This window comes from Tupaia chinensis, unplaced genomic scaffold, assembly GCF_000334495.1.
Source record: "Tupaia chinensis unplaced genomic scaffold, TupChi_1.0 Scaffold149184_1, whole genome shotgun sequence".
NCBI lineage: Eukaryota > Metazoa > Chordata > Mammalia > Scandentia > Tupaiidae > Tupaia > Tupaia belangeri.
The window spans coordinates 1,340,079-1,365,483 of record NW_006209032.1 but is presented as its reverse complement, the minus strand read 5'-3'; the positions used below and the strand labels follow the sequence as shown (position 1 = coordinate 1,365,483).

The following is a 25,405-nucleotide window of genomic DNA, read 5'->3' as shown; positions in this document are numbered from 1 at the left end:
CCCGCCCCGTGACCCACCACGCGTGCGCGCGCCCCTCCGCCCGCCGCAGCCCCGCCCCGAGTGGGCCGGCCCACGCATCGGGGCGCGGCACCCCCTGGCGGCCTTAAGAGGCATGGCAAGGCGAGGCCTGAGAGCCCACCGCCAGCTATGGCCAGGAGCTCTCGGTTCCAAGCTTCCGATCCTCCGCTTCCCTTTCCGGGCCCACGAACTCCCTTTACCCGCTCAAGGCCGAGCGCTGCGTCCCGACGTAGGTCTTGTTGAAGGCGCGCTCCTCCAGTAGCCGGTGCGCCGCGCCGCCCTGGGGAAGCGGGTCCCGGCTTGCTAGCTAACAGCTAGACCTCGAGGGCGTCAGACTGCTGGCGTTGGCTGACCACCCTGGAAGCCCCCTCGGGGGCTGGGACTCCTCGACATGTCTAGGCCTCACGACCTCTTTTCACTATGTCCCTGCTCTGATTGTGGACAAGGGGGAGCCAGGGTGGGAAGGGAGACTTTCAAAACTGAAACCAGATCGGGAAGGTTCTCGGTTTTTTCTCGCACCCACTCCTTCGGCCAGTTTTTTCTTTCTTCTTTTTTTTTTGATTGCTAGAGCGCGATCAGAGACAGAGCAGAGGAGAAAACAGCGCTGGCTGTGGGGTGTGGCCATACGTCAATCCTTTCCTCTCCATTTCTCCACCCAGTGAGGTTTTGGGCACAGGTGAATATGCCCCCCCACCCCCCACCCCCCGTTGTTTTTCAAGCCAGAGTGGGATTTCAACGCTACTCAGCCATGTGGGGGCGCTAGGCCATGGGCCAGCACTGGCTTTTTCCCATCATAGGTGTTTGTACATTGTGTTCCCTCTGCCTGGGGCACTCCACTCTCCACAACTAAAAGGCTGTCAAGCTTCCACCGGTCAATGACAATCATCTTGTTGTAGGATTTTTTTTTTAAAGAATTATTTAACTTTATTTTAACTTGACCAGAAAGGGACAGAGTGGGGGTAAGGAGTGAGAAAGCAAGCTGCCAGGTCTGGGAATCGAACCATGGTCAGACGTGTGGGACTCCAGCACCCTTAACCACCATGCCACTTGCTGGCCCCTACTGTTGTACTCCTTAAAGGTCTTAAACTTCTCATGTCCCCTTTAGAGAGCAGACAGGAGGGCTGGCAGAGGGTGGGAATCATGTGGCCATAGGAACATGTTTTACCCACCTTTACAGTTAGGCCAGGAGTCCCTAGGGGTCCCAGGGAAAGGCCTGAGGGTCCTGGGGAGAAGGTGTCTGGAAATGCAGGAAGAGGGCCTCCTGGGCAGGTGCAGCTAAACATCTTCCAAGGGCAGCCTGAGCCCAGGGAACAGAGTGTGGGCATGATTATGCCAGGGGAAACAAGCCTTGGGAAGATGCTGGTTTGGCAGGTAGAGCTGCTGGAACTGGGACATCCAGCCTTCTGCACAAGGTCTGGCTCTGGGGCTCAAGACCTTCCTGCTTCCTTCCTTTTCCAGAATCCCTCCTTGCACAGAGCAGTAGCAGCTCTTGGGCTGCGCTGGCTGGGACTATGGGAAGGCAGAAACTGGCTTGGCAGAACCCAGGGCTGAGAACAATGGTGACAGGTAGCGTGGCCAAGGATCACCCTGACCAGAACACTCCTCTCAACAAGCACTTCATCACCTGGTCCCCTTGACCACAGCCGCTATTTGAGGCCCATTGTTGGCTTCAAGACATCTGATGTCACAGTGGACAATAAGCTGTTGCCAGTGGCAAAGGAGGGGTCAAAAGTTGCACCCAAACTTTGGACCACCTGCTCCCCACCTTCAGCTTACAGTGCACTGGGCCAAACAAAGACCTATGTCAAGTGTAGTTTTTGGATGGGATGCTGGAACACAGCCAGCACGGACTCCAGAGGTGGCTAAGGTATATATATGGGGGCTCCTTTTTGGGTGACCTGAGGGTATGAGAGAGAACTGAGGACCAAGCCAAGAGACTGAGGTAACTGAGATCCATGGGGTGGGGGCAGCCAGAATACCAATGGACCAGGGAGGGTCACGTGACGAGGGTCTGAAGGGAGCTGCCTGCCCCTGGAAAGAACGACAGAGGCACTGGGTACAATAAACAAAAAAGATCTGTATTAGAACATTTACACTCAGGGAAGAAAGAGGTATCTGCATCATCAAATGTGGAATGTTGAAGAAAGTTAAAATAAATAAGACTCCGAGCGCAACTGGACTGGCTCAGGCTGGGGCTCCCAGGGGCCACTGTGCATCAGCTCCAGGCTGCCGGGGTCACCACTTGGCCGTACTGGCCTCCTCCCTGACGCAGCACAGCTGTGCCTGGGACACAGAAAGACTCACAGGTACTAGAGCAGCCCACAAGCTCACTCTCCGCTCTCCTCACTTATTTCTGTGACAATGTCTATTAGGCTCTGGAGCCCGAAGATATAGCCAGCATCTTGGCCCTCATGCACCACGCTGTCCTCGCCATACAGCCTGCAGGTGGTGTGTGCGAAGTCGATCATGCGCACGTCCACGGAGCTGGCGCCAAGGGGCTTGTAAGCATAGGCGCCAGCAGACTCATCTGCTGACTCCTCTGACAGGTCCTCCAAGTCCTCAGCGTCCGAGTCCAGGGCCACTTCGGGCCTCTCCTTGCCATCATAGATGACAAGCAGGGAGCTTGAGTAGAAGCGATATGACTCTTGTCGCTCCAACACCGCCTTGAGTTCAGCCAGCTTCTTGAGCACAGGGCCCAGGAGCTCTCGGCGCAAGTACCGCCCATTGTGGAAGAACTGGAAAAGCGCCTCCTTGAAGCCCTGCACTGACAGCTTCCGCCCGTGGTACTTGTTCATGAACATGAGCTGCCCACTGCCTGCCTGGTACACCTGTGCGAGACACCAGCAGGTCAAGAGCTGAGGACCCTCTCAAACCCTGGACCATGGGGAGGCACGGTGACTTGTGACAGCCAGAATCAGATGCTTTAGCTTGTTAGGTACACCAGTCACAGAGTCACGGTCCCCTCTCATCAGCACCCACCCAAGAGGCAGCTATCCTGGGTTTGGCCACTGTGCCTCAGCCCCTCATCAGTGGGTCAGTGGAGAGGGCCTAGCCTCTTGCCTTCCTCCCTACTCCTGTCCACCAACTGGACCCAGGCAACCATGCCAGCCTCAGAGGGGGTCACCCACGCATGTATGCTTTCTTTCTTAACCAGAAAGTAACAAACTCACATTGGGTCACCCCTGGCCAGCCCGACATGCACAAGCACACCCCTCTCACCTGCATGCCACACACACGCACACCAATGACTGCAGATGTGCTCTGCTGACACTTCCGGATTTGATTGGCTGCCTTCTCCTCTGAAGCATCGTCACCGTGCTGGCGCGTGCCCATCTTGAGGTCCAGGACACAAGGCACCTCGTAGCGGGAAGTCAGGTTCTCCAGTAAGATAAATTCTGAATGGTTAAGGATAATCGCCGCAAAGAGGAGTGGCTGCTTCCTGGGGCCTTGGCATTTCTGGTGCAGAGAGGTCACACCCTTGGGGAACTCCGTGAGTCCCACCATCTCCCATGGAGGGAACCCAGGACTGGCCCGAAAACTAGGAGGTACCTTTACGTGTCAGGGAATGAGCCCAGAGCACACTGTCTGGACTGGATACAGGCCTGGGAGACAACATCATTTTCTGAACTCAGCGAGGCATGAAATGAGAGTCCGACAGTACAATGTCCCCAATTACAACCAGTACAGCAAACAAGTTCAGCAACTGCTATGGCCTGAAATGTGAACCTGGCATATGAGTACCAACTCGTGAAAGTATTCTTCTCTATAAAATAAGTTACAGGGGCCCAGCAGGTGTCGTGGTGGTTAAGGGCCCTGGACTCCCATATGGCTAACTGTGGTTTGGGTCTTGAAACTGGCGGCTTGCTTTCTCACTTTCCCTCTCTCTGTCCCTCCCTGATCAAATTAAAATAAGTAATTAAATGAATAAAATTAAATGAAATGATTCCAAAAAAAAAAAAAAAAGTTATCGGGGCTGGCACTGGGACCTACTGATTTAGGGATCCAGATCTCATTTGACCAACTGAATGGTTTGATCTTGGTTTCAGCAGCTTGATAAATACACATGGTGTATCCTGACAGGGTGGATAAATGGAAGAGAAGGGACTGGAGCATGACCATACACCACTGGGGGTACCTTCTCCTTCTCTTTCTGGTGAGCCCACATGCCCACTGACAATTAGAAAGTAAATAGGGCCAGAGGTGACATAGAGGTTAAGGATTGCACATGGCTGAACGGTTTTGAGTCCCAAACCTGGTGGCTTGAAGAACATACCAGATGCACGTGTGTACACCTGCAAAATCCTCCCTTTTTTTTTCTTGGAGAGGTTTTTGCCATAGGGCAAGTGTGCTTTGCCAGACAGACAGAGAGAGACAGAGACAGAAAGTGAGAAATTCCCCCCCAGGGAGGATGGCCAAGCCACAATCCCTTCTCCTCCATTCTCCTCTCAGGATCTTGGGCACACACACACGCGCCCGGTGTGAGTTTAAGCCACTAGGTCTGTGACTCGAACCACGGTCAACTACATGGGAGGCCAGTGACGTAGCCATTACACCAACTGCTGGTCTTTTTTTTTTTAAAAGAGAGATTTTCTTTTTATTTGGAGAGGTTTCTGCTATAGGGTGCATGTGCTCGCCAGAAAGAGATAGACAGAAAGTGATAAATCACCCCCTAGGGGGGATAGCCACACTGCAACCCCTTCTCTTCCATTCTCCTTTCGGGATCTTAGGCACGCATGCACACATGCCCGGTGTGAGTTTAAGCCTCCGGATCCAAGACTCAAACCACGGTCAACTATATGGGAGTCTAGTGATGTAGCCATTACGTCAACTGCTGGCCCAAAAGAGAGATTTTTGCTACAGGACATGTGCACTCACCAGAGAGAAAGAAAGAGAGAAAGTGAGAAATCACCCCACAGGGGGAATGGCCAAGAATCCCTTCTCCTTCATTCTCCTCTTGGAAGCTTCGGGACACCCGTACAAGCGACCAGTGTGAGTTTTCTTTTTTTTTTTTTTTGGAGAGATTTTCACTGTAGGGCGTGTACGCTCGCCAGACAGACAGAGAGAGACATAGAGACAGAAAGCGAGAAATCACCCCCCAGAGGGGATGGTCACGCCGCAATCCCTTCTCCTCCATTCTCCTCCTGGGATCTTGGGCACGCACGCACACGCGCCCGGCGTGAGTTTTAAGCCACTGGGTCCGGGACACGAACCACGGTCGACTACGTGGGAATCCAGCGACATAGCCATTATGCTAACTGCTGGTTCCTGAGACCAGTGTGAGTTTTATGCCGCAGGGTCCAGAACTCAAACGGCAGTCGACTACCTAGAGTCCTGTGACGTAACCGTTATGCCATCTGCTGGTCCTCTATTGTCCATTTTTTTGTTTTGTCTTGTTTTCTTTTTAAAATTTATTTTACATTCCTTTACAAAATTTAGTGAAGTCTGAAAACAGGATCCAGCCCCTTACCCTCTCCTCCTCTAAGCTTAGTCTACTTAAAAAAAAAAAAAAATTTTATTGGGACCAGCAGTTAGTGTAATGGCTGTCGCTGGACTCCCACATAGTTGACCGCAGTTCGAGTCCTGGACCCGGTGGCTTAAAACTCACACCAGGTGCGTGTGCATGCATGCCCAAGATCCCGAGAGGAGAATGGAGGAGAAGGGATTGCAGCATGGCCATTCCCCCGGGAGGTGATTTCTCGCTTTCTGTCTCCCTGTCTCTCTCTGTCTGGCGACCACACGTGCCCTATAGCAAAAACCTCTCCAAAAAAATAATTTTTTTATTGTCATTACTTTTAGTTTTTGAAGTTGAGCAGAAAGAGAGAGAGAGAAGGAAAGTAAGAAATCAAGCTGCTAAATCTGGGACTCGAACCACGGTCAGCCATGTGGGAGTCCAGCCACCTCTACCACCATGCCACCTGCTGGTCCCTGTATTGTCCACTTTTAAAGAAGTTATAATGGTATATAAATTATTTAAAATAACTTTATCTTTTAAAAACACAGGCTGAAACGTACACAGATGCAGCAATGTTATCTTAAGAGGAGCTTCACAGAGTCACAGGCACTTAGGAGTTTAACCTGTCAGATCCATTTTTAACATACTTACTACCTAATAAAGTTAAAAAAATAAAATATCCCCATTTTTGAGGAATTCTCCCTCCCCCATAAGATAAGATTCAAAATTAAACAAAAACAACCCACCAGGACCACTGAAGTATGGTTTAATAGGTAAGAAAAGGAGGCTGGTGGCAAGCCAGGATTCAAAGGTCAGTCCTGCTGGGTCCAGTAGGTGGCATAGTTGTTAAAGTGTTGAACTCCCACATGGCCGAATTTTTGCAGGTGTGTGTGCATGTGTGTGCCTGTGTGCCCAAAATCCCAAGAGGAGAAGGCACTGCAGCATGGCCATCCCCCTGAGAGGTGATTTCTCATTTTCCCTCTGTCTCTCTGGGGAACACATGTGTCCACACATGCAAAAATCTCTCTCAAAAAAAAAAGGGTGAGCCCCACAATCCACTTACTCTCTGGCAGGAGAGCTGTTTGGGGACTCTTGAAACTGAAAGTTTAAGTCTGAAAAACAGGATCCAGCCCCTCACTCTTTCTTCCTCTAAGCTACCTAGGATAAAGCTCACCAGCAAGCTGGCCCCACTCATGAACACTGCTCAAACCAGAGACCCATTATCGCCCACCACCTGCGTTCCTAGGCCGGTCTGAGAGGTGGATTTGCCCACAGCTAACACATAGGTATACTAGCACAACCGTCACACAGGAATCTCAACCATGACTTAAAAAACCCCACCTCGGGGCCGGCTGGTGGCATGGTGGTTAGTGGCGCTGGACTCCCACATGGCTGACCGTGGTTGAAATCCTGGACCTGGCGGCTTGCTTTCTCATTCTTCCTGTCTCACTCTGTCCCTCTCTGCTCAAATTATGAATAAAGTTAAATAAAATAATTGTTTAAACAAAACAAAACAAAACAAAACAAAAAAACCTCAGGCCAGTCCATGGTTTGGTGGTTAAGGCAGCTGGATCCCACATGGTCAATCACACAGTTTGAGCCCAGGACCCTGCAGCCTGAAAAATGTGCCAGGCATGTGTGTGTATGCATGCCCAAAATCCTGAAAGAAGAAAAAAATGGAGAAGGGATTGTAGTATGACCATTCCCCATGGGAGCAGGGTGCTCAATCTCAACCCAGCAAACGCAGGCACCCTCTGACAAAATTTAAAAAACAAACACAAAACCCAACCTCTCCCTCTGAGCTCCAAAGGCCTTCACCTTCCGTTTCCCCAGCCCCAAGGTACAGTGTCTGATAAACAAAGGATACTGTACTGGTTCCGATGCTTCGCATTCTCTTTCATTCTCTGTAGCTGCTGCTGGTGACATTTCATGCTCCAAGGGTTGTAGTGTTTAAGCTGGGAACTTACATTCCCCTTTTTCTCTACACTATAGTATAAGACTTCGGATTTCTTTAGCCACTCAAATTCTTCTTCTAACTTATGGCTATAAGGAGAAAAGATAAAATAAACTGACATGTCTCTTCAAATTTCAGGGTCAAAGAGGAAAAAAGGACCTTTCTGAGGTGATGAAAAGCTGGTATCTTGATGAGATGGTGGTTACATCATACACATCTGCCAAAACCCACTTAATGCTTCAAATCGATACATTTATTATCCTGTACTTTATGTCTCAATGAAAATTATTAAAAGAAAAAACAAAACCGACTGAGTCAGCCCACCAGTCTTCTACAGCAAGACCCTAAGACAAAAGATCAGCCTCTGCCCCACGACTCTGCAGCAGGTAGCCTCCACTGCCCCCTGATTCCAAATGCTGGGCACTGGGAAAATCCACGGGATTTGAAATTCCATAGGAATAAGTCTATCTACTTAGTTTCAAAAGGTTCACAGAAAGACGAAATTAAAGTGTGAATTTATTTTGGTGTAAAAAAAAATTAAAATGCATGAAGTTTTTTCATAATACACATATTCAATGAACTTTCTGAAGCCTCCTGACTCTTTAATATTATTTACATTTTCACAGGTTCTGCCAAGGTTCAGGATTTTGAAAGCCCTGCCCTGTACGGATCCACAAGTGCAGGGATCCATGGGTCCCAACAGACCATTTTGTCCCCCACTATTGATGAGCAACCTAAGGTAAAGAGATGACTCCTGTCTTGGTCACTGCGACAAACTAGGACACAGGCTAGGCCTGGCACAGAGCAGTCCTGGGAGGAATGGTGAATGAATCTGCGTAACAGTAGTCATAGCAGTTGTTAACTCAAAATAGCGCGATCTAACCACAATGGACAGAAGAGAAGCTGCGTGTGTCCTGTGGGAAGTACCCACTGAGCGACATGGTACCTACAAAGTCCATCACAGGTCCTTAGTTCCCAGGAACTGGGTTATAAAACCAAGAGCCCCAACACCTCCCCTCCCACAGAGCTCAGAGTTCCCCTCAGTCTATACCCACCTCTTTATCTTCTCCTCTTTGCGATGCTGGCGCACCCAGTCCTTGGGAGTCTTTTCCATTTCTAGGACATGATGTTTCTTGCTTGCCCACCTTAGCAGCTTACTTTTTGGTTCACAGTCTGAATTGTCTACAATGTCCACAGTTCCATGGTCCCCTTTTAATGGATATGCTATTAAACACAAGTTCCTGTCTTCGTCTTCTTCAAAACGCACGGATACTACACCTGGAAGGCGGGTAAGGAGCAGAAAGGACTTTTTAATTTCATAGGAAGATGTGGTTCTAAATAACATGATTTTAACATTTGTTTTTTTCTTACCCTGTTCCTTAGTTTCTATGTTGCCAGAGGCCCCAAACTCATCTGCAAACCTAACAAATATCAAAACAGCTAGAAAAGATGACACCACACAAGACAAGCGATTAGGGAGCAGACATGGCCGAGAGTCTTCCTCTCTGATGCACTCAACAAGGCAAGAACCAAAGAATTACAAGACACATTTTTCTGTCATTGAAAATGTTTATTAATATTTATGTAACCCTTCTAATCCCAAGAGAGATGTAAAAACATTGCTCTTTATATTGTATGGGAATTCTTAACACCCTACACAGAAACACCGACGGCCTTGAGGCCTGCTTTAAAGCAGAGCCCGACGCAAGGGGAACACCAGTTTGCCTAGGTGTGAGACGCATCCCGTGGTAAGGGAAGAGTGGGTAAGCAAAGCAAAATAAAGGGCAAACAAAACAGACCACACAGCACAACAGACACCCTAGCAAAGGCTTCCTGCAGTACCCCCATATGGGGATTAGGGGTGCCCAGCCTTTTTTCCTTCTTAAATATGTTTTTATTGGTCTTTGCAGTCTCATGTCACAAATGAATAAAATGAACGCAGGCAGGTGGGGCTGGGCGGGGAGCACGGACACGCGGTGGCCTTGAAAGCAGCTCTCACCCTCGAGTCTCTAGAACCTGCCATGTGTATAATTAGACAGTCTTTCTGGAGAGGGCTGTCAGGCGGGACATTTCAGCAGGTGCCGACGAGCGCCTTACAACAGACCGGCTGAACACCTCTCCTCCCAGGCCTCTTTGCCCCAGGATCAATCAATCTGCTCAGTCTCTGCTGCCTGCCCGTGTGTTCGCTGCAGGGAATGCATGCTCAGAGAGGTGACACTTCTGAGGTGGCCCCAGCTCTGGGTGTAGAAGAGCCAGGGTAGGGAGTTCGAGGGCCACACTTTCCTGTGGGGGAAAGGACCAGGGGAAAAAAGGGGGGCAAAGGTGGCCAGCTAACAAGAGGCCTTTGGTTTTATCCTGGAAAAAAATAACAAAGAAGGACCAAGTGAGGGTCCCCAACTCCCCCAGCCCCAACACAACATACATGCATACTCAGCACAGAGAGGTGCGCTCAGTACATTGTCTTTACAGAACAAGGCTTCAACAGTCCCAAAATAACCTAAACTGTCCTTGAGTCTGTTGTGTAACTAGGTAATGCATAACTGATTTTCTTCAACAGGTTCTGATTTGATTTCCACAAAATCCTCCCCTCCCAAAAAAGACCACACCCTGTAGTAGCTGCTGATATCCCCCCAAAATGCAGTTCATGAAGGAAATCGCAGTGTGAGAATCAAAGATTGCCTTCACATGGCAATTGTGGGGACATTCCATCATTGCCAATGGTTTCAGCTAATCAGTACAGGCCTCCCACTCCTGAATTCCATCTGACTCAACCTTGTTCCCAGCCTCCAGCCTACCTAATCACCCGGGCATCTGGTTTCCTGGAGGACAAAAGGCAGGCAGGCGGCAAGTACTCTGGGTAAAATCCTCCCCAAGTCTTCCCCATTGTTCTCCTCATGGGGGACCATGGGCCACTGTGATCAAAGGCACCTGAACATAGAACACAACTACACTTCCACCAAAAATACACTCAAAACAATTCCACAAAACAAAACATAATTGAGCAATCTTACCAGGCCTTGAAAACTGAGGGTGTGAGGTGCAGGGCTCAGGGCCAAGAGGAGGAGAAGGAAAACACAGAGTGAGCGGGAGGGGTGAGGGCTCCTGGGGTGGCGGCCAGGCCCTTCCATGGCCAAGTTCCCTCACGTCTGTGCAGTAGTGGAGACCGTTCCAGCAGTAGGGGGCTCACCTTTATACTGGGGAGTGAATTTGCGCATCTCAGCTGGGAGGGTCTCGTAAAACTGGTGCTCCCTCGGAACCAGGGGCTTGCACAGGGTTGTCTCATTGAAGCGGAGCACACATGAGTGCCCCCCGACCTGGTGGACAAAGGGCTCCAGTAGGATGCCCTTGGCACGGGGCTCCACGTCCATGGCCCTGAAGGCTGGGCTCATCCTCCGGGCACAGCCAGCAGGGAGAAAGGGGAGGCGGCAGGGTCCAGCAGCCAGTGCGTCCTCCGTCTGTCGTCTGTCTGTGCGTCTGTATGTTTAGTCTCGGCTCCACTTCTTGCACAGGCCGGACACTCTGCCAGAAGCAAAACACAAATGATGAGGCAGGGGTCTGAAGTGGCCTGAGAACCACCGTAGGGCCACTGCCGTGCTACTCCAGCAGTTCCTCCAGAAGAAAAGACAAAAGCCCAAGCTCAGGCAGGGTTTTGCCCACAGCCCAGCCCTGGCCCCGCCTCTTCCCAGAGAAAAACAAACAGCCTGAGCTCATGGGGCGGGGCAGGATGCCTAGAGGCAGAGTAGGCTCCAGAGGCACTAATCAGCAGCCCCCTGACTATGACTACTACATTAAAAAGCCACCACAGCTGGCAGTCAAAACACACAACACAAGGCACTCCGATATGAAATCACAATACAAAACCTACTATTCAGATGAAATCTTACCGTTTTCTAATATGATCGTCAAGTTTAGGGTAAATCATGCCTAGTTCTATTGTTTGTATTTTTTTTTCAACATAGGAAAACCTGTTTATGCATCATCTGCTAAGATTTATGCTCCCAGGGTGTTTATACACACCACTCCTGCCCAAGCCCAAAGACAAGCCCCATTAACCTTATTAGCAAAGGAGCTTGGACCCAGCTTTAATGATTAACGTCTGTATCTAAAAACAACTGATCAAGGCTGGTTAACTCCCTTTAAAAAGATACACAGTGTTCTAGGTCACCAACTATTTTTATCAGTTTACCCAGATCGCCAAAAGCTGGGGTGCACCATTAAAGTTGCTATCCTAGGGCAATTAGGGTTCTCTACTACTTCCAGGACCAGGCCTTGAACCTGACTATGCATCTTGAACCGTGCCCTTCTGCAAATCCCTGTGCTACCTCCAGGTACATTTCAGGACCCATGGTCTCTGCCCACGTCTATCTTGACGCAGCATCCCTACTGTGCATACCAGACATTTCACCTGCTGTTACCACATATTTCTAATTTCTATTTTAAATTAGCCTCTTTAAGTTAGTGTTACTCTCCTCCTTTCAGAGACCCTGACTGTGGGCCCAGACTGGACTTAAAAATTAATAATCAATACACTTACAGCTAGCAGGTGGCATGGGGGTGAAAGTGGCTGGATTCCCAGATGGCTGACTACTGTTCGAGTCCCGGACCTGGCAGCTTACTTTCTCACTTTACTTTCTCAGTCTCTCTCTGGTGAGTGCCTGTGCCCTGTAGTAAATTTTACAATAATAATTTTTTGGGGCGGACCAGCAGGTGGCGTGGTGGTTAAGGCTCTAGATGTTCCTGCATGGCCGACCACAGTCCAAGTCCTGGATCTCGTGGCTTGCTTTTTCACTTAAATAATTCTTTAAATAAATAATTTTTTTCAGAGTTTCTGCTAAAGGGCATGTGCACTTGCCAAAAAGACAGACACAGAGGAACCAGCAGTTAGCGTAATGGCTATGTCGCTGGACTCCCACGTAGTCGACCGAGGTTTGCGTCCTGGACCTGGTGGCTTAAAACTCATACCAGGCACATGTGCATGTGTGCCCAAGATCCCGAGAGGAGAATGGAGGAGAAGGGATTGAGAGAGCGACCATCCCCCCTGGGGAGTGATTTCTCGCTTTCTATCTCTATCTGTCTGGCGAGTGCACGCACCCTATAGCGAAAACCTCTCCAAAAAAAAAAAAGACAGACACAGAGACAGAAAACGAGAAAATCACCCCCTGGGGGGATGGCCAAGCCACAATCCCTTCTCTTTTACTCTCCTCTCAGGATCTTGGGCACTCACACACACATGCCTGGCATGAGTTTAAGCCACCAGGTCTGGGATTCGAACTGTGGTTGACTACATGGGAGCCCAGTGACACAGCCATTACACCAACTGCTTGCTGGTTAAGGCGCTGGACACTCTCACATGGCTGACCATGGTTCGAGTCCCGGACTTGGTGGCTTGCTTTTTCACTTCCCCCCTCTCTCTGTCTCTCTCTGTCAAATTAAAAATAAATGAATGAATAAAAAAAAAGTATAAAACTGTTCTTGCTATTAGAACAAGGATAAGAATGATGGAACTCCTTTTTCCAACTCTGCTTAGGATTCCTTCTATGTATTCAGTGAGGTAGAAAGAAACTCCTCTCTAGGTGCTCTCTTACCCATCTCTCCCTCCAACAAAAAATTTAAAACAAACTGGTCCTTCATGGCATCTCTCTAGAATGTGGTTCATGGGTATGGCTGGAGGCCAAAAGGCCTAGCAAGTATTTCTACCTCTTCCTTCCAGGTCTCCAGAGTGTTCATTAGTTGCTGGGTGTGATGTGGCACCTTGCCATCCTCCCTCCTGTGCACCACACACTGGCAGTACATAGGACTCTGATCCTGGGAGAATCGTTATCTTGGGTAGAGAGGCAAGGAAAATAAGGCTCATTCTTGCCTGAGCCAAGTCTGATGACACAGGAAACTCCCAAATGTGAGGCAGAATTAGGGAGACAACTGATTAGCATGTAGTGAGGTGGAGCAAATTCTAGTCTCAGTTCTGTCCCTTGATCACTTGGAGAAAAACTCCAAATCTCTATCTAGCTCCCTTTGGGTTCCAGTTTTCTGGTCTGTAAAATGAAGAGAGGCATAGAGTTGATCTCTACTTTGTGGGTTGTATAACCAAAATTAGTGAGGGATAACAAGGGTTTTTTTTGCTTTGCCTTTTTTAAAAAGAAAATAATTATTTAATTTTATTTATTATTGTTATTATTTTAATTTGACCAGAGAGACAGAGAAAGAAAAAGTAAGAAAGCAAGCCTCCAGGTCCAGGACTCAAACCACAGTTGGCCATGTGGGAGTCTAGCACCTCAACCACCATGCCACTTGCTGGTCCCTGTTTTGCTTTGTTTTAATCAAACAGGATAGGCTCAGATGTAGTGGTGTAGACAACGGGGTGTGCCCATAATCCTGCCTGGCTGCAGGGGTAGGAGAAGGATCACCTCTCACCACCCAAAGAAAATAAACTAAAAAAATAATAATAATAAAAAGGATAAAACTAAGTATCAATGAATTCTATGTAATAGGCCAAGTACTGTTTCGTGATCTTTTTGTGTCGATCACGTTCTGTCTCCTAAATGGTAATGTAAGTGTAGGTTCACTGTACAACACTTCTCACATTTGGAATTACAAATCTGTGGGGCTTCTGTTTCAGGGCTGCTTACAGGCCCTATACTTGTGAAAAAATGAAGGATCAATTTTCCGAGGATTAAACTGATCAGCTCATCCCTAAAGGCCTCCACCAGGCCAGAAGGAGGAAAAGTCTTGAAGTGCTCACTCTCAGCTTCCCCTGTGTTCCACATGCAAGTTGATTTAAATATCTATAGTCTAAGGCCCAGTTTCCCCAAGAATCCTGGAGCATTAAGAAGTACTGAAAAGCCCATACAATGTGCTGGCCCTGTACCTAGGGACACAAGGAATAACTGCAAAATACCAGCAGCAGATTTACCATCTTGTTTAGCTTTTTGTGATGCCCCACATTTGTCCATGAAACTATAAACAGGTTAAGAACACAGAACATGATCCATCCTGGATAGGCATAGCATTCCACCTCTGTCTATCTCCCCTCAAATTTATCAAACTGGTTTAAGATCTGAACATAAAACTTTTTTTTTTTTGAGAGGTATTTGCTATAGGGTGTGTGCGCTCACCAGAAAGACAGAGACAGAAAGTGAGAAATCACCCCCTAGGGGGGATGGCCATGCTGCAATCTCTTCTCCTTCATTCTCTTCTTAGGATCTTGGGCACGCACACACACGCACCCGGCCTGAGTTTAAGCCACTGGGTCTGGGACTGGAACCACGGTCGACTACATGGGAGCCCAGCGACATAGCCATTATGCCAACTGCTGGTCCCCATAAAACACAATTCTTTAATGTTAACTTAAAAAAATAAAAAAGGTTTCTTCTACACACACCCCTACAGGGTGTCGGGAAAGACAGAGAAAGACGGCTAAAGAAAAGTGAGAAATCGTCCCACAGGGGTCATGGCTACCTGCAATCCCTTCTCCTCCATTCTCCTCTGAGATTTTAGGCACGCATACACAATGTGCCTGGAATAAGTTTCAAGCTGCTGCCTCCAGGACTTGAACCTCAGTCTGCCATATGTCAGTCCACAGTCTTAACCACCAAGTCACCTGCTGGCCCCTACTGTTAACTTTTTAAGTACTGCATATAAAACTGCTGTGACTCTGGGAACCAGCAGTTAGTGTAATGGCTATGTCGCTGGACTCCTACATAGTTGACCGCGGTTTGCGTCCCAGACCCGGTGGCTTAAAACTCACGCTGGGTGCGTGTGCGTGCGTGTCCAAGATCCCGAGAGGAGAATGGAGGAGAAGGGATTGCGGCGTGGCCATCCCCCCTGGGGGTGATTTCTCACTTTCTATCTCTATGTCTCTCTCTGGCGAGCGCACGCACCCTATAGCGAAAACCTCTCAAAAAAAAAAAAAAAAAAAAAACAACAAAAAAAACCAAAAAAAAACTGCTGTGACTCATGAAAGTCCCTGGGCCCAGAGTTTGCTCATTCAGATTTAGTTAATGAGCCTACAATTGGGATCTATTGGGGCCACTTACTATACTTCAAGAAAAACACCAGGGTCAGGCAGTCACAGGGGATGGCATGCTGCAAAATAGCTTAATGGGAAAAACAGCCCTCACTACTCAGACCTCCTCCCCAAGAGCCCCAGAGTCACTGACTAGCACATTCATATATAACCCACAACTCAACCACCAAGATCAGTTACTGAAACTCCATACATTGCATAGAGTAGACGCTCCAGGAGAATGTCTCAATGTCTTGAAGTAACAGGAGCAAAATACAAAATTATGAAATCAGGCAGGCCCCATGGACCAGTGGATAAGGGAGCTGGATCCCACATAGCCAACCACATAGTTAACATACCAGTCCCGCTAGCTTGAAAAAAATACAAGGTGGGCCGCCAGGTGGTGTGGTGGTTAAAGGTGCTGGATTTCCACATGGCCGATAGTGGCTCAAGCCCTAGATCTGATGGCTTGCTTTCTCGTTTTCCCTTTCTCTGTCTCTCTCTGGTCAAACTAAAGAATAATAACAACAAATGCAATGAAATAAATAATTATTTTAAACACACACACGGTGCATGTGCATACCCCGTATCCCAAATAGATGGAGAAACAAAGGTAATGGAACGCAGTAGGGCTGTGCCCCATCACAGAATGCTTTCTCCCATTCCTTCACTGTCTCTTTCTGGTGAGTGCAAGCATCCTCTGACAAAAAGAAAAAAAAAAGACAAAATTGTATAATCTATATTATTCAGCCAAAAGACTTACAAAGAAAATGCATAGCAGAAAAAAAATACCAGCTAAGCCACTGAATTACATACATACTTAAAAATGGTTAAAAAGGTTAATTTTATATATATATATATATATATATATTACCACCACCCAAACACACACACACACACACCCCCCCACACACCCCACACACACTAAAAACAAGTACCAGTTACTATTCCTGGGGACCGTGGCTGCCCACTCACTTCCAAGGCCCCGTAGTCACTGCACAAAAAACCTTGAATGCCGTGAAGCCTCACAGCTCATGTGTGAAAAAAACTTTATACAAGTTTTTCAAATATAACAATCATAAAAATAACATATGATGAGTTGTGACGTTAAAAGAAACTTTTCTAAGTTTTCAAAAACAGCGGATGAGGGAACCAGCAGTTAGCGTAATGGCTATGTCGCTGGACTCCCACGTAGTCGACCGCGGTTCGTGTCCTGGACCCGGTGGCTTAAAACTCACGCCGGGCGCGTGTGCGTGCGTGCCCAAGATCCCGAGAGGAGAATGGAGGAGAAGGGATTGCGGCGTGACCATCCCCCCTGGGGGGTGATTTCTCGCTTTCTGTCTCTATGTCTCTCTCTCTGTCTGTCTGGTGAGCGCACACGCCCTACAGTGAAAATCTCTCAAAAAAAACAAACAACAACAACAAAAAAACCAGCGGATGAGATCAACTATCCTATGGATTGTGACCTGATCCTTCTATTCTGTCCACAGAGATTATAATATTGCTGTCAAAGAGGTCAAAATAGTGCCCAAGAGGGCCATTATTATTATTATTATATTACTGTGGTACAGTGGTAAAACACCAGTCTCTGTGAGGCTGATCCCATAGAAGCTTTTGGGTCCATGTCCAGAGACCTGCCCCGCCTAGCACTCTAGGCACGTGTGTGCTCATGCTCCTGTGCTGGATAGAGCTAAGGTTTAGTCATGGGGACAAGAACCTGTTGAGGATGCTGTTTCTCTGTCCCTCTCACTCACAGACGGAAAAAGAAAACTCAGAAAAAAAAGAAGCTGACCAAAAATGTTCGGGAAAAAGTACTTTAAGGTGTAGAATTTGTGTGTATGTTTTTTTAAATTTTATTTATTTGTTCATTTGTTTATTTAAATGTGACTAGAGAAACACACAGAGAGAGAGAGAGAGACAGAGAGAGAGGGAAAGTGAGAAAGCAAGCCACCAGGTCCAGGTCTTGAACCGTGGTTGGCTATGTGGGAGTGTCCAACGTCTTAACCACCATGCCACTAGCTGGCCCTGAATTTGTGTTTGTTTTTAAAAGTTTGCTATAGGGGTGCATGTGGTCACCAGAGAGACAGAGAGGGAGGATAAAGAGAAAGTGAGAAAGCACTCCCCAGGGAGGATGACCACACCTCAATCTCTTCTCTTTCATTCACCTCTTGGGATGTGGGGCATGTACACACACGCCTGGAGTGTTTTTCAAGCTGCCGAGTCTAGGACACAAACTACACAGAAGGCCATGTAGGACCCAGCTGCCTGAACCACCACTCTACCTGGCTGGCCCACACTTGTCTGCTTTTATTATTGTTATTATTATTATTTTTAAGAGGTTTTTGCCTTGGGGAATGTGCAATCGTTGGAGAAAGAGACAGGGAAAATGAGAAATCCCCTCCCGGGGGTATGGCCACACCAAAATCCCTTTTTCTCCATTCTCTTCCCAGGATCTTGGGCCCACCTGCCCATGTAAATGGCATGATTTTCAAGCCACCAAGTCCAGGACTCGAACTACAGTGGGCCATGTGAGAATCCAGCAATGTAACTGCTATACCATCTGCTGGTGCATACCCCTCCACCCCCCATTTTTAGAGAGGTTTTTGCCACAGGGTGCGTGCGCTCGCCAGACAGACACAAAGCAAGAAATCACCCCCGAGGGGGGATGATGGCCACGCCACAATCCCTTCTCCTCCATTCTCCTCACGGGATCTTGGGCACGCATACACATGTGCCCGGTGTGAGTTTTAAGCCATCAGGTCCAGGACTCGAACTACGGTCGACTACAAGGGAGTCCAGTGACATAGCCATTACACTAACTGCTGGTCCCACTCCCCCCCTTTTTTAAGAGAGATTTTTGTTATAGGAAGCATACGCTCACTGGAGAGACAGATAGAGGTGAGAAATCACTCTCCCCAGGGGGATGGCCATGCCACAATCCCTTCTCCATTTTCCTCTCAGGATTTTGGGCACACATGCCTGATATGAGTTTCAAGCTGCCGCGTCTGAGATTCAAACTGCAGTCAACCAGGCAGGAGTCCAATGCCTTAACCACTACACCACCTTCTGTTCCCATTTATCTGGTTTTTAAAAATGTGCAACTTTTGGGGCTGGGAGGAAAAAATTTAAGTATAACATTTTCTGATCCTTTCTTCACTTTAAATAAGTATTCACTTTCTTATTTAAATTCTTTTTCTTATTGTGACAGTGCACGTGCATATGCATGTGAGAGACAGAAAATAGGGAATATTCTTATAGAATAAGAGGCGGGGCAGAGAGAGAGAGAGAGAGAGAGAAGCACCCTCTGGAGAGTCTGGTCATGCCTTGATCTTCCTTCAGCCTTCTAGCCCATCAGACTTTGGGTACTTGAGCACTTGGCATGCTTCAGGCTAACTGGGCCAGGTACTCCAACTGTGGTCAGTCACCCTGAGAGATCCAACTTCTCTTTGTGTAAAGCATTAGCTGGACCCTTAGCAAATTCTGTTTTCATTACTATAATTTTTGTTTTTCTTTCTTTCCTTTTCTTTCTTTCTTTTTTTTTTTTTTTTTTGTAGAGGTTTTTGCCATAGGGCACATTTGGTTGCTGGAATAACAGAAAGAAACAGAAAGAGAGAAATCACTCCCCGAAAGGTGATGGCCATGCTACAATCCCTTCTCTCAGGATTTTGGGCACACACACACACCCAGCATGATTTTTAAGCTGCTGGGTCTGGGACTGGAATGGTGATTGACTACGTGGGAGTCCAGCAATGTAATCACTATGCCATCTGCTGATCCCTAAATTCTTTAAAAATAATAATAATTTTATTTAACTTTATTTATTTAATTTGACCAGAAAGGGACAAAGTGAGAGTGAAAGCGAGAGAGCAGAAGTGAGAGAGCAAGCGAGAGAAAGTGAGAAAGCAAGCCGCCAGTTCCAGGACTTGAACCATGGTCAGCCATGTGGGAGTCCAGTACCCTTAACCACCAAGCCACCTGCTGCCCCCCCAAATTCTTTTTTCTTTAAGATGGCATTTATACTGCCAGCAGATGGCATGGTGGTTAAGGGTGCATGTAGGTGTGTGCCCAAAAGCCAGAAAAAAATGGAGGAAAAGCAACAGCAGCATGTGGTGTGGCCATACCCCCAGGGAGAAAAATCACTCCTCTCATCCCAGTGACCACACATACCCTACAGTAAAAACAAAACAAAAAAGATGACGTTTATAATTATATATACAAAATTACAGGTCTAACCTCAGTGGTATAGCTAGTATACTGAACTATAGTGCTCAAGGCCACACAGCTAACTGCAGGTTCAGCTTTCCATTCTGGTAGATCTTCAACACTCAAAAAAAAAAGGGGGGGGGGCGGGGAGTATGCACCAGCAGATGGTGTAGCAGTTACATTGCTGGATTCTCATATGGCCCACTGCAGTTCGAGTCCTGGACTAATTTCATGAAATACTTACAATAATGCAGATCCTTCCCAAAAAAGCTGACAAATAAAGTATGCCGTTCTAAAAATTCAGACAAACCCTTCCATAAAGGACACAGCAGCTTCTCCTCACCAGAACCATCAGCATTTTCACACTGCCCTATCTCTTTTCCTGGTCAGACCAGATTCTGGACTATACAGACTATACCAATGACAGACAATATCAATTGGGCCAGAGAGGAGGAACTTTCAGCCACCTGAAACATGTTCATCAGAGTACCCTGCTGGAATTAACACAGAATTTTAGCCAACCTGAAGTTTCTTCTAGGCCTAGTGATGAAATGAGCCAGATCCCACAGGGTTGACGGTAGTTGGAATACTGGTTTGAATCCTGGTCCAAATCTCAGTCCTAGTGGCTTTAAAAACACACTGGGCACATACATGTGTGTCCACCCCAACAGGACGAAGAAATGGCAAAGGGATTGTGGCATGACAACACCCCATTAAGAGGTGCTTTCTCCCCACCTCCTCAGTCCCCCCAAGGTAAATGCATACATTCTCAAGTAATTAAAAAAGCAAGAAAGCAAGCTTCTTCTAGATAAGACTATAGCACCACGCCCTCAAGATTTAGTCAAATCTGAATTACTGACTCTAAGGCATCATATGCCCCTTTTAGTGGTTAGGGTACTGGACTCCAACATGGCCGACTGTGGTTAGAGTCCTGGACTCAGCAGCTTGAAACTTACACCAGGTGCGTGTGCTTGTGTACCCAAAATCCTAAGAGAAAAATGGAGAAGGGACTGCAACGTGGCTATCCCCCCTGGGGGGTGATTTCTTACTTTTTCTCTGACTCTGTCTCACCTGCAAGCACATTCACCCTACAGCAAAAAACTCTTCGGAAAAAAAAAAATCAAGTTTTCTTAGAAATAGCTAAATTTTTCCATGCACCAAGAATTTTCAAAAATGAGTTACATGTCTTTCAAGGACAATTCTCCACGTGCAGTCTCCTTCTTGCTGCATACTTCAACACCCACGGACCTTGCACAACAGGAACACGAAGCAGTGATCCTCTCAGACTAAGGCTAAAAACCGCTCCAAGTTCTCAATCCATGAGGGATTTTTGCTACTTTGAGTCATGGTTTGCTCATGCACTGATAAGTAAAGTCCACCAGCCTCAGACAAGATTATACTCTACCTATGATCAATGTTTACTCCTATTTGAGCCAGTTCCCAAACCCACATGACACATAAACTCACCTGAAACAAAGGTGCCAAAAATTATTTAGTCCTCATGAGCAGCCGCAGAACCAAGGCAGCACACTCAGGTGATACACCTGCTGGAAAGGGGACTGAGGTGTGCCCTGTACTACAGCAGGTTCTGTATCCCCTCTTCCAACTGGCAAGGGTACCCCAGGTTCATAGCATCAATCTGGCAGCTTTTATCATCCAGCCACAGACCCAGTGGCTTGAAAAACATGTCAGGCACATGTACATGCATGCCCCAAATCCCAAGAGAATGGAGAAGGGATTGTGGCATGGTCTTCTCCCTTGGGAGGTGTGCTCTCTTTCTTCTCTCCTCCTGCCACCCCTCCTCCAGCAAGCACATGGGCAACTACAACAAAATTAAAAAATAATAATAATAAAAAAATAAAACCTTAAAAAAGATTGGTGAAAATAGATCTGAACCCAAGGTGCACCTGAACGAGATGTAAACCATGGCAACAAACTCTTGCTGAATAAGTAAAAGTGCTGCCACTCCTAACTGTCCATGTGGAAACCAGAAAGTAGTCATGTGCTGCAGCCTCCGGGGTCACCGAGCAACCATCTGCAAGGCACACTGCCCTGTGAACTTATTAAAGGTGGTATTATTATTATTATTTGGAGAGGTTTTTGCTATAGGGAGCGTGCACTCGCCAGAGAGACAGAAAGCAAGAAATCACCCCCTGGGGGGATGGCCACGCCACAATCCCTTCTCCACCATTCTCCTCTCAGGATCTTGGGCATGCACGCACAAGCACCTGGTGTGAGTTTAAGCCACTGGGTCCGGGACTTGAACTGTGGTCAACTACATGGGAGTCCAGTGACGTAGCCATTATGCCATCTGCTGGTCCCAAGTTGGTGCCTGTCTTTACCTGTAACCAGATATAGTACAATTAATTATTCACAGCTGTCATAAGGTAGGAACAAGATTGAACACCTAGCCTTCTCCCTCACCACAGGTGAGCATTCCTCTAGAGTCCAGGTCCCATTGTGACTCCAAAGGGCTAAACAAAAATGGAGGTCAGTGGTAGACTTGACACACAGAGGGTAAGGACACTAAAACCTTGTGCTTGTGGAAGGAGAATGAAGAAATGGGCTTCAATGCCAGGCAAAGGAATGGAGTGTTCAAGGACATCCATACTTAGTCTTTAAAAGAAATTAAACTTTTTATTGATTACAAATATGATAAAATGACCAACATTATTAGTTGGGGTTCTTCGTCCTACAGGTTCTTTTTACATTCTTTACCTAAGTAAGATCAGGCTATCTGTATTGTTTTGCTTTTTCTTCCCAGTAAAATAAGCTTTATGCTTGGGCCCCAATCAGGCCACTGCTGATTGGGGCACTGGACTCCCACATGGCTGACAGTAGTTTGAGTCCTTGACCCAGCACCTTGAAAATCATGCCTGGCGCATGTTTGTGCATGCCCAAAGTCCCGAGAAAAGAATGGAGGAGAGGGGACTGCAGTGTGGCCATCACGAGGGGTCGAGTTCTCATTTTCCCTCTCTCTGTCCTTCTCTGTCTTTCTGGCAAGCACACACACCCTGTGGGGGGGAAAAAAAAAAAACACCTAAAAATAAATAAGCAAGCTTTATGTTTCTTCCCAACTCTATTTCTTCATTGTGGTAAAATACATGTTTTGTTATGTAAAATCTACCATTTTGCAGTCTCCTGCATTCTCCACTATATCCACAGAGTCTCAAGTCCTGCCCAGCCTACAGGTACTCAGCCCAAACAGAGGAATTAAGGCAGGAAGGGAGGGTAGAGAAACAGAACTTGGTAGATGCCTAGGTGTAGTACACTGCTCTTAAACTTTGGAGGGACAAGTGATCACCCCTGGAGAATCAAAATCATCTGTAAGCCTCTCTCCTGAAAAACACAAACACACAAACCCCACTGAACTCTGGGAAATGGGCAACCATGGACCTATCTTCAGAACGGCTGATATAGGGAATCAAATTGGAGGAATGAATCAGATGTTGGACCTTCACCAGTCAGAATAAAGGGGTTCTGTTCATGAAATGAGACACAGCTGAGAAGATATTGACTTGAACTATACACACAAATATAAGAGGATAGTCAAAGCACTCAAGAAATGTTCAGCAGATAGCCAGAAGCAGTGAATTTAACTTAAAAACAGATTTGGAATTGCCCACAAAGAGCTAAGACTTCTGTATCGTGAACCTCCTGTGAGCAGAGCAAAGGGTGAGACATTAGTGTGAGAGAAAGAGAACTATAAAGACACAAGGGGCAGAACACCTAAGACTCTCTTAGAGGCCAAGAGTCAGAATCTCTTCCCAGTTCCACATGGAAAATCCAAGACTCAGACCCTTCAGACCACATGAAACAGAGGGAGGATAGTTTTGTACTGTGTAGTCTATTAGGTCCCTAACAGTCCTGAGTTCATAGTTAGGGGTTCATTTTTTTGGAGGTTTTTTTTTCTATAGGGCGTGTGTGCTCGCCAGAAAGACAGAGAGAGACAGCAAGCGAGAAATCCCCCATCAGAGGGAATGGCCATGCCACAATCCCTTCTCCATTCTCCTCTTGGGATCTTGGGCAGGCACACATGCATGCGCACCTGGCTTGAGTTTAAGCCACCGGGTCCAGGACTCGAACTGCACACAGCCATTACACTAACTCCTGGTCCCAGGGGCTAATATTTTTTAAAGAGAGATTTTTGCCGTAGGGTGTGTGTGCTCGCCAGAGAGACAAAAGTGAGAAATCACCCACCCGAGGATGACCATGCCACAATCCCTTCTCCTCTCCTCTCGGGATGTTGAGTGTGCAAGCACATGCACCCCACATGAGTTTTAGGCAGAAGGGTCCAGGACTCAAATAGCAGTGGACTAAGGGGGAGCCCAGTGACTCCATTACCCCATCTGCTGGTCCCCAGGGTTTGTTTTTTTTTTTTTTGATGTTTTTGCCATAGGGCGCGTGCACTCGCCAGACAGACAGACAGAGACATAGAGACAGAAAGTGAGAAATCACCCCCCAGGGGGGATGGTCATGCAGCAATCCCCTCTCCTCCATTCTCCTCTCGGGATCCTGGGCATGCACGCACATGCGCCCGGTGTGAGTTTTAATCACCGGGTCCAGGACGCGAACCACAGTCGACCACGTGGGAGTCCAGCGATATAGCCATTATGCTAACTGCTGGTTCCCCCCAGGGGTTCATTTTTAAATGAGGCTTGGTAGTTAGTTTCTTCTCAACTTCTTTGCCATAAAGTCAAGAGTGATCCTTTCAAACTTAGCCCCATGAGCCAAAAGGTCTCAAGCACATGAAGTGATCAGCAAAAACAAGCATATGGGAAACTTCACAAGACAAACCACCACAGTTTCAACTGTTAAATTAAAAAGAAAAAAAAGAAAAAAACAGAGCAAGCGCGTACAAATTTGAGAGCAAAGAGCCATTTTGGGGGCAGTCGGTGGTTAAGGTGACGATCCCACATAGCCAACTACACAGTTCAAGTCCAGGATTGCCAGCTTGAAAAACACACCTAGCACAGGTGTGTGCATGCCCAAAACCCAGAGAGGAAAATGGAGAAGGGATTGCACCATGAGTGTGCTCTCTCACTCCCCCTAACCTCTATGTCTCTCTCTGGCCTCTGGCACATTCCTAATAGCATCCCCCTCAAAAAAAGGGCACCATTTTCATCAAATGCAATGTGCAGACCTTATTTGGATCCTAATTTGAACAAGCCAACTGTTTTAAAAACTACTAATAAGATAATTAAAGACACTGAAACATGACTTAAGGGAAAAAGAGCTAAAGAATTACCATTGTTTTCTGGGGTAGAATAATGGTATTGTAAATTCTGTGGCTAGCTCTGCATCTCTAAGGGATAAACACTGAAATATTTATGAATAAAATAACATTACTGGAATGGTTCTTTAAAAACTCAGTTTCCTTTTTACTTAGAGGTGGAAGCAGTGAAGAGGTGGGCATAGAATGTAGATGAAACATGACTGTCCAGCAGTCAGTAACCACTGAAGCTAGTGACAGTGAAAGACCCAAGCAGACTAGTCATTTCAGACTATCTTTTTTTCAAACTCTGAGGTGGACTCTAAGTTCAATTTTTGGAAAAAGATATTTCCTTGGTCATCACAATATGCTACAAACCACTACTACTATTTGTTATTTGTTATTTATTTATTTTTTAAAGAGATTTTTGCTACAGGGCACGTGCGCTCGCCAGACAGAGACAGAAAGAAGGAAATCACCCCCCAGGGGGGATGGCCATGCTGCAATCCCTTCTCCTCCATTCCCCTCTTGGGATCTTGGGCACGCACGCACATGCGCCTGGCG

The 25,405-nt window shown here is 47.1% G+C and overlaps 1 protein-coding gene and 1 long non-coding RNA gene across 8 annotated transcripts in view; one reads left to right on the top strand and one right to left on the bottom strand.

Annotated features, from left to right (window-relative positions):
* The first annotated feature begins 1,082 nt into the window (after positions 1-1,082).
* LOC102499921 (uncharacterized) lies at positions 1,083-9,561 on the top strand. Of its 3 annotated transcripts, none has more exons than XR_003548331.1 (4): positions 1,083-1,885; positions 7,563-8,163; positions 8,597-8,713; positions 8,808-9,561. It is a non-coding gene; the product is annotated as an uncharacterized LOC102499921 (long non-coding RNA). The 3 variants fall into 3 exon arrangements; XR_001369891.2 differs by lacking the exon at positions 1,083-1,885 and having other exon boundaries at positions 7,523-7,810; positions 8,051-8,163; XR_003548330.1 differs by lacking the exon at positions 1,083-1,885 and having other exon boundaries at positions 7,523-8,163.
* The window catches only part of IP6K2 (inositol hexakisphosphate kinase 2), a 27,088-nt gene continuing 3,758 nt past the window's right edge, over positions 2,076-25,405 (bottom strand). For 2 of the 5 annotated variants that reach the window (XM_006170994.1, XM_006170997.3), the window contains exons 2-6: positions 10,612-10,943; positions 8,480-8,702; positions 7,338-7,513; positions 3,238-3,413; positions 2,076-2,846 (exon numbers count right to left, since the gene is read on the bottom strand). In XM_006170994.1, the coding sequence (XP_006171056.1) occupies positions 2,346-2,846; positions 3,238-3,413; positions 7,338-7,513; positions 8,480-8,702; positions 10,612-10,813 (1,278 nt within the window). In that variant the 5' untranslated portion in view covers positions 10,814-10,943 and the 3' untranslated portion in view covers positions 2,076-2,345. Of the gene's footprint in view, positions 2,847-3,237; positions 3,414-7,337; positions 7,514-8,479; positions 8,703-10,611; positions 10,944-11,308; positions 11,456-16,009; positions 16,109-21,857; positions 21,879-25,405 lie in introns of those variants that run through there. The other 3 variants (XM_006170998.2, XM_006170995.3, XM_006170996.3) reach the window with 3 other exon arrangements.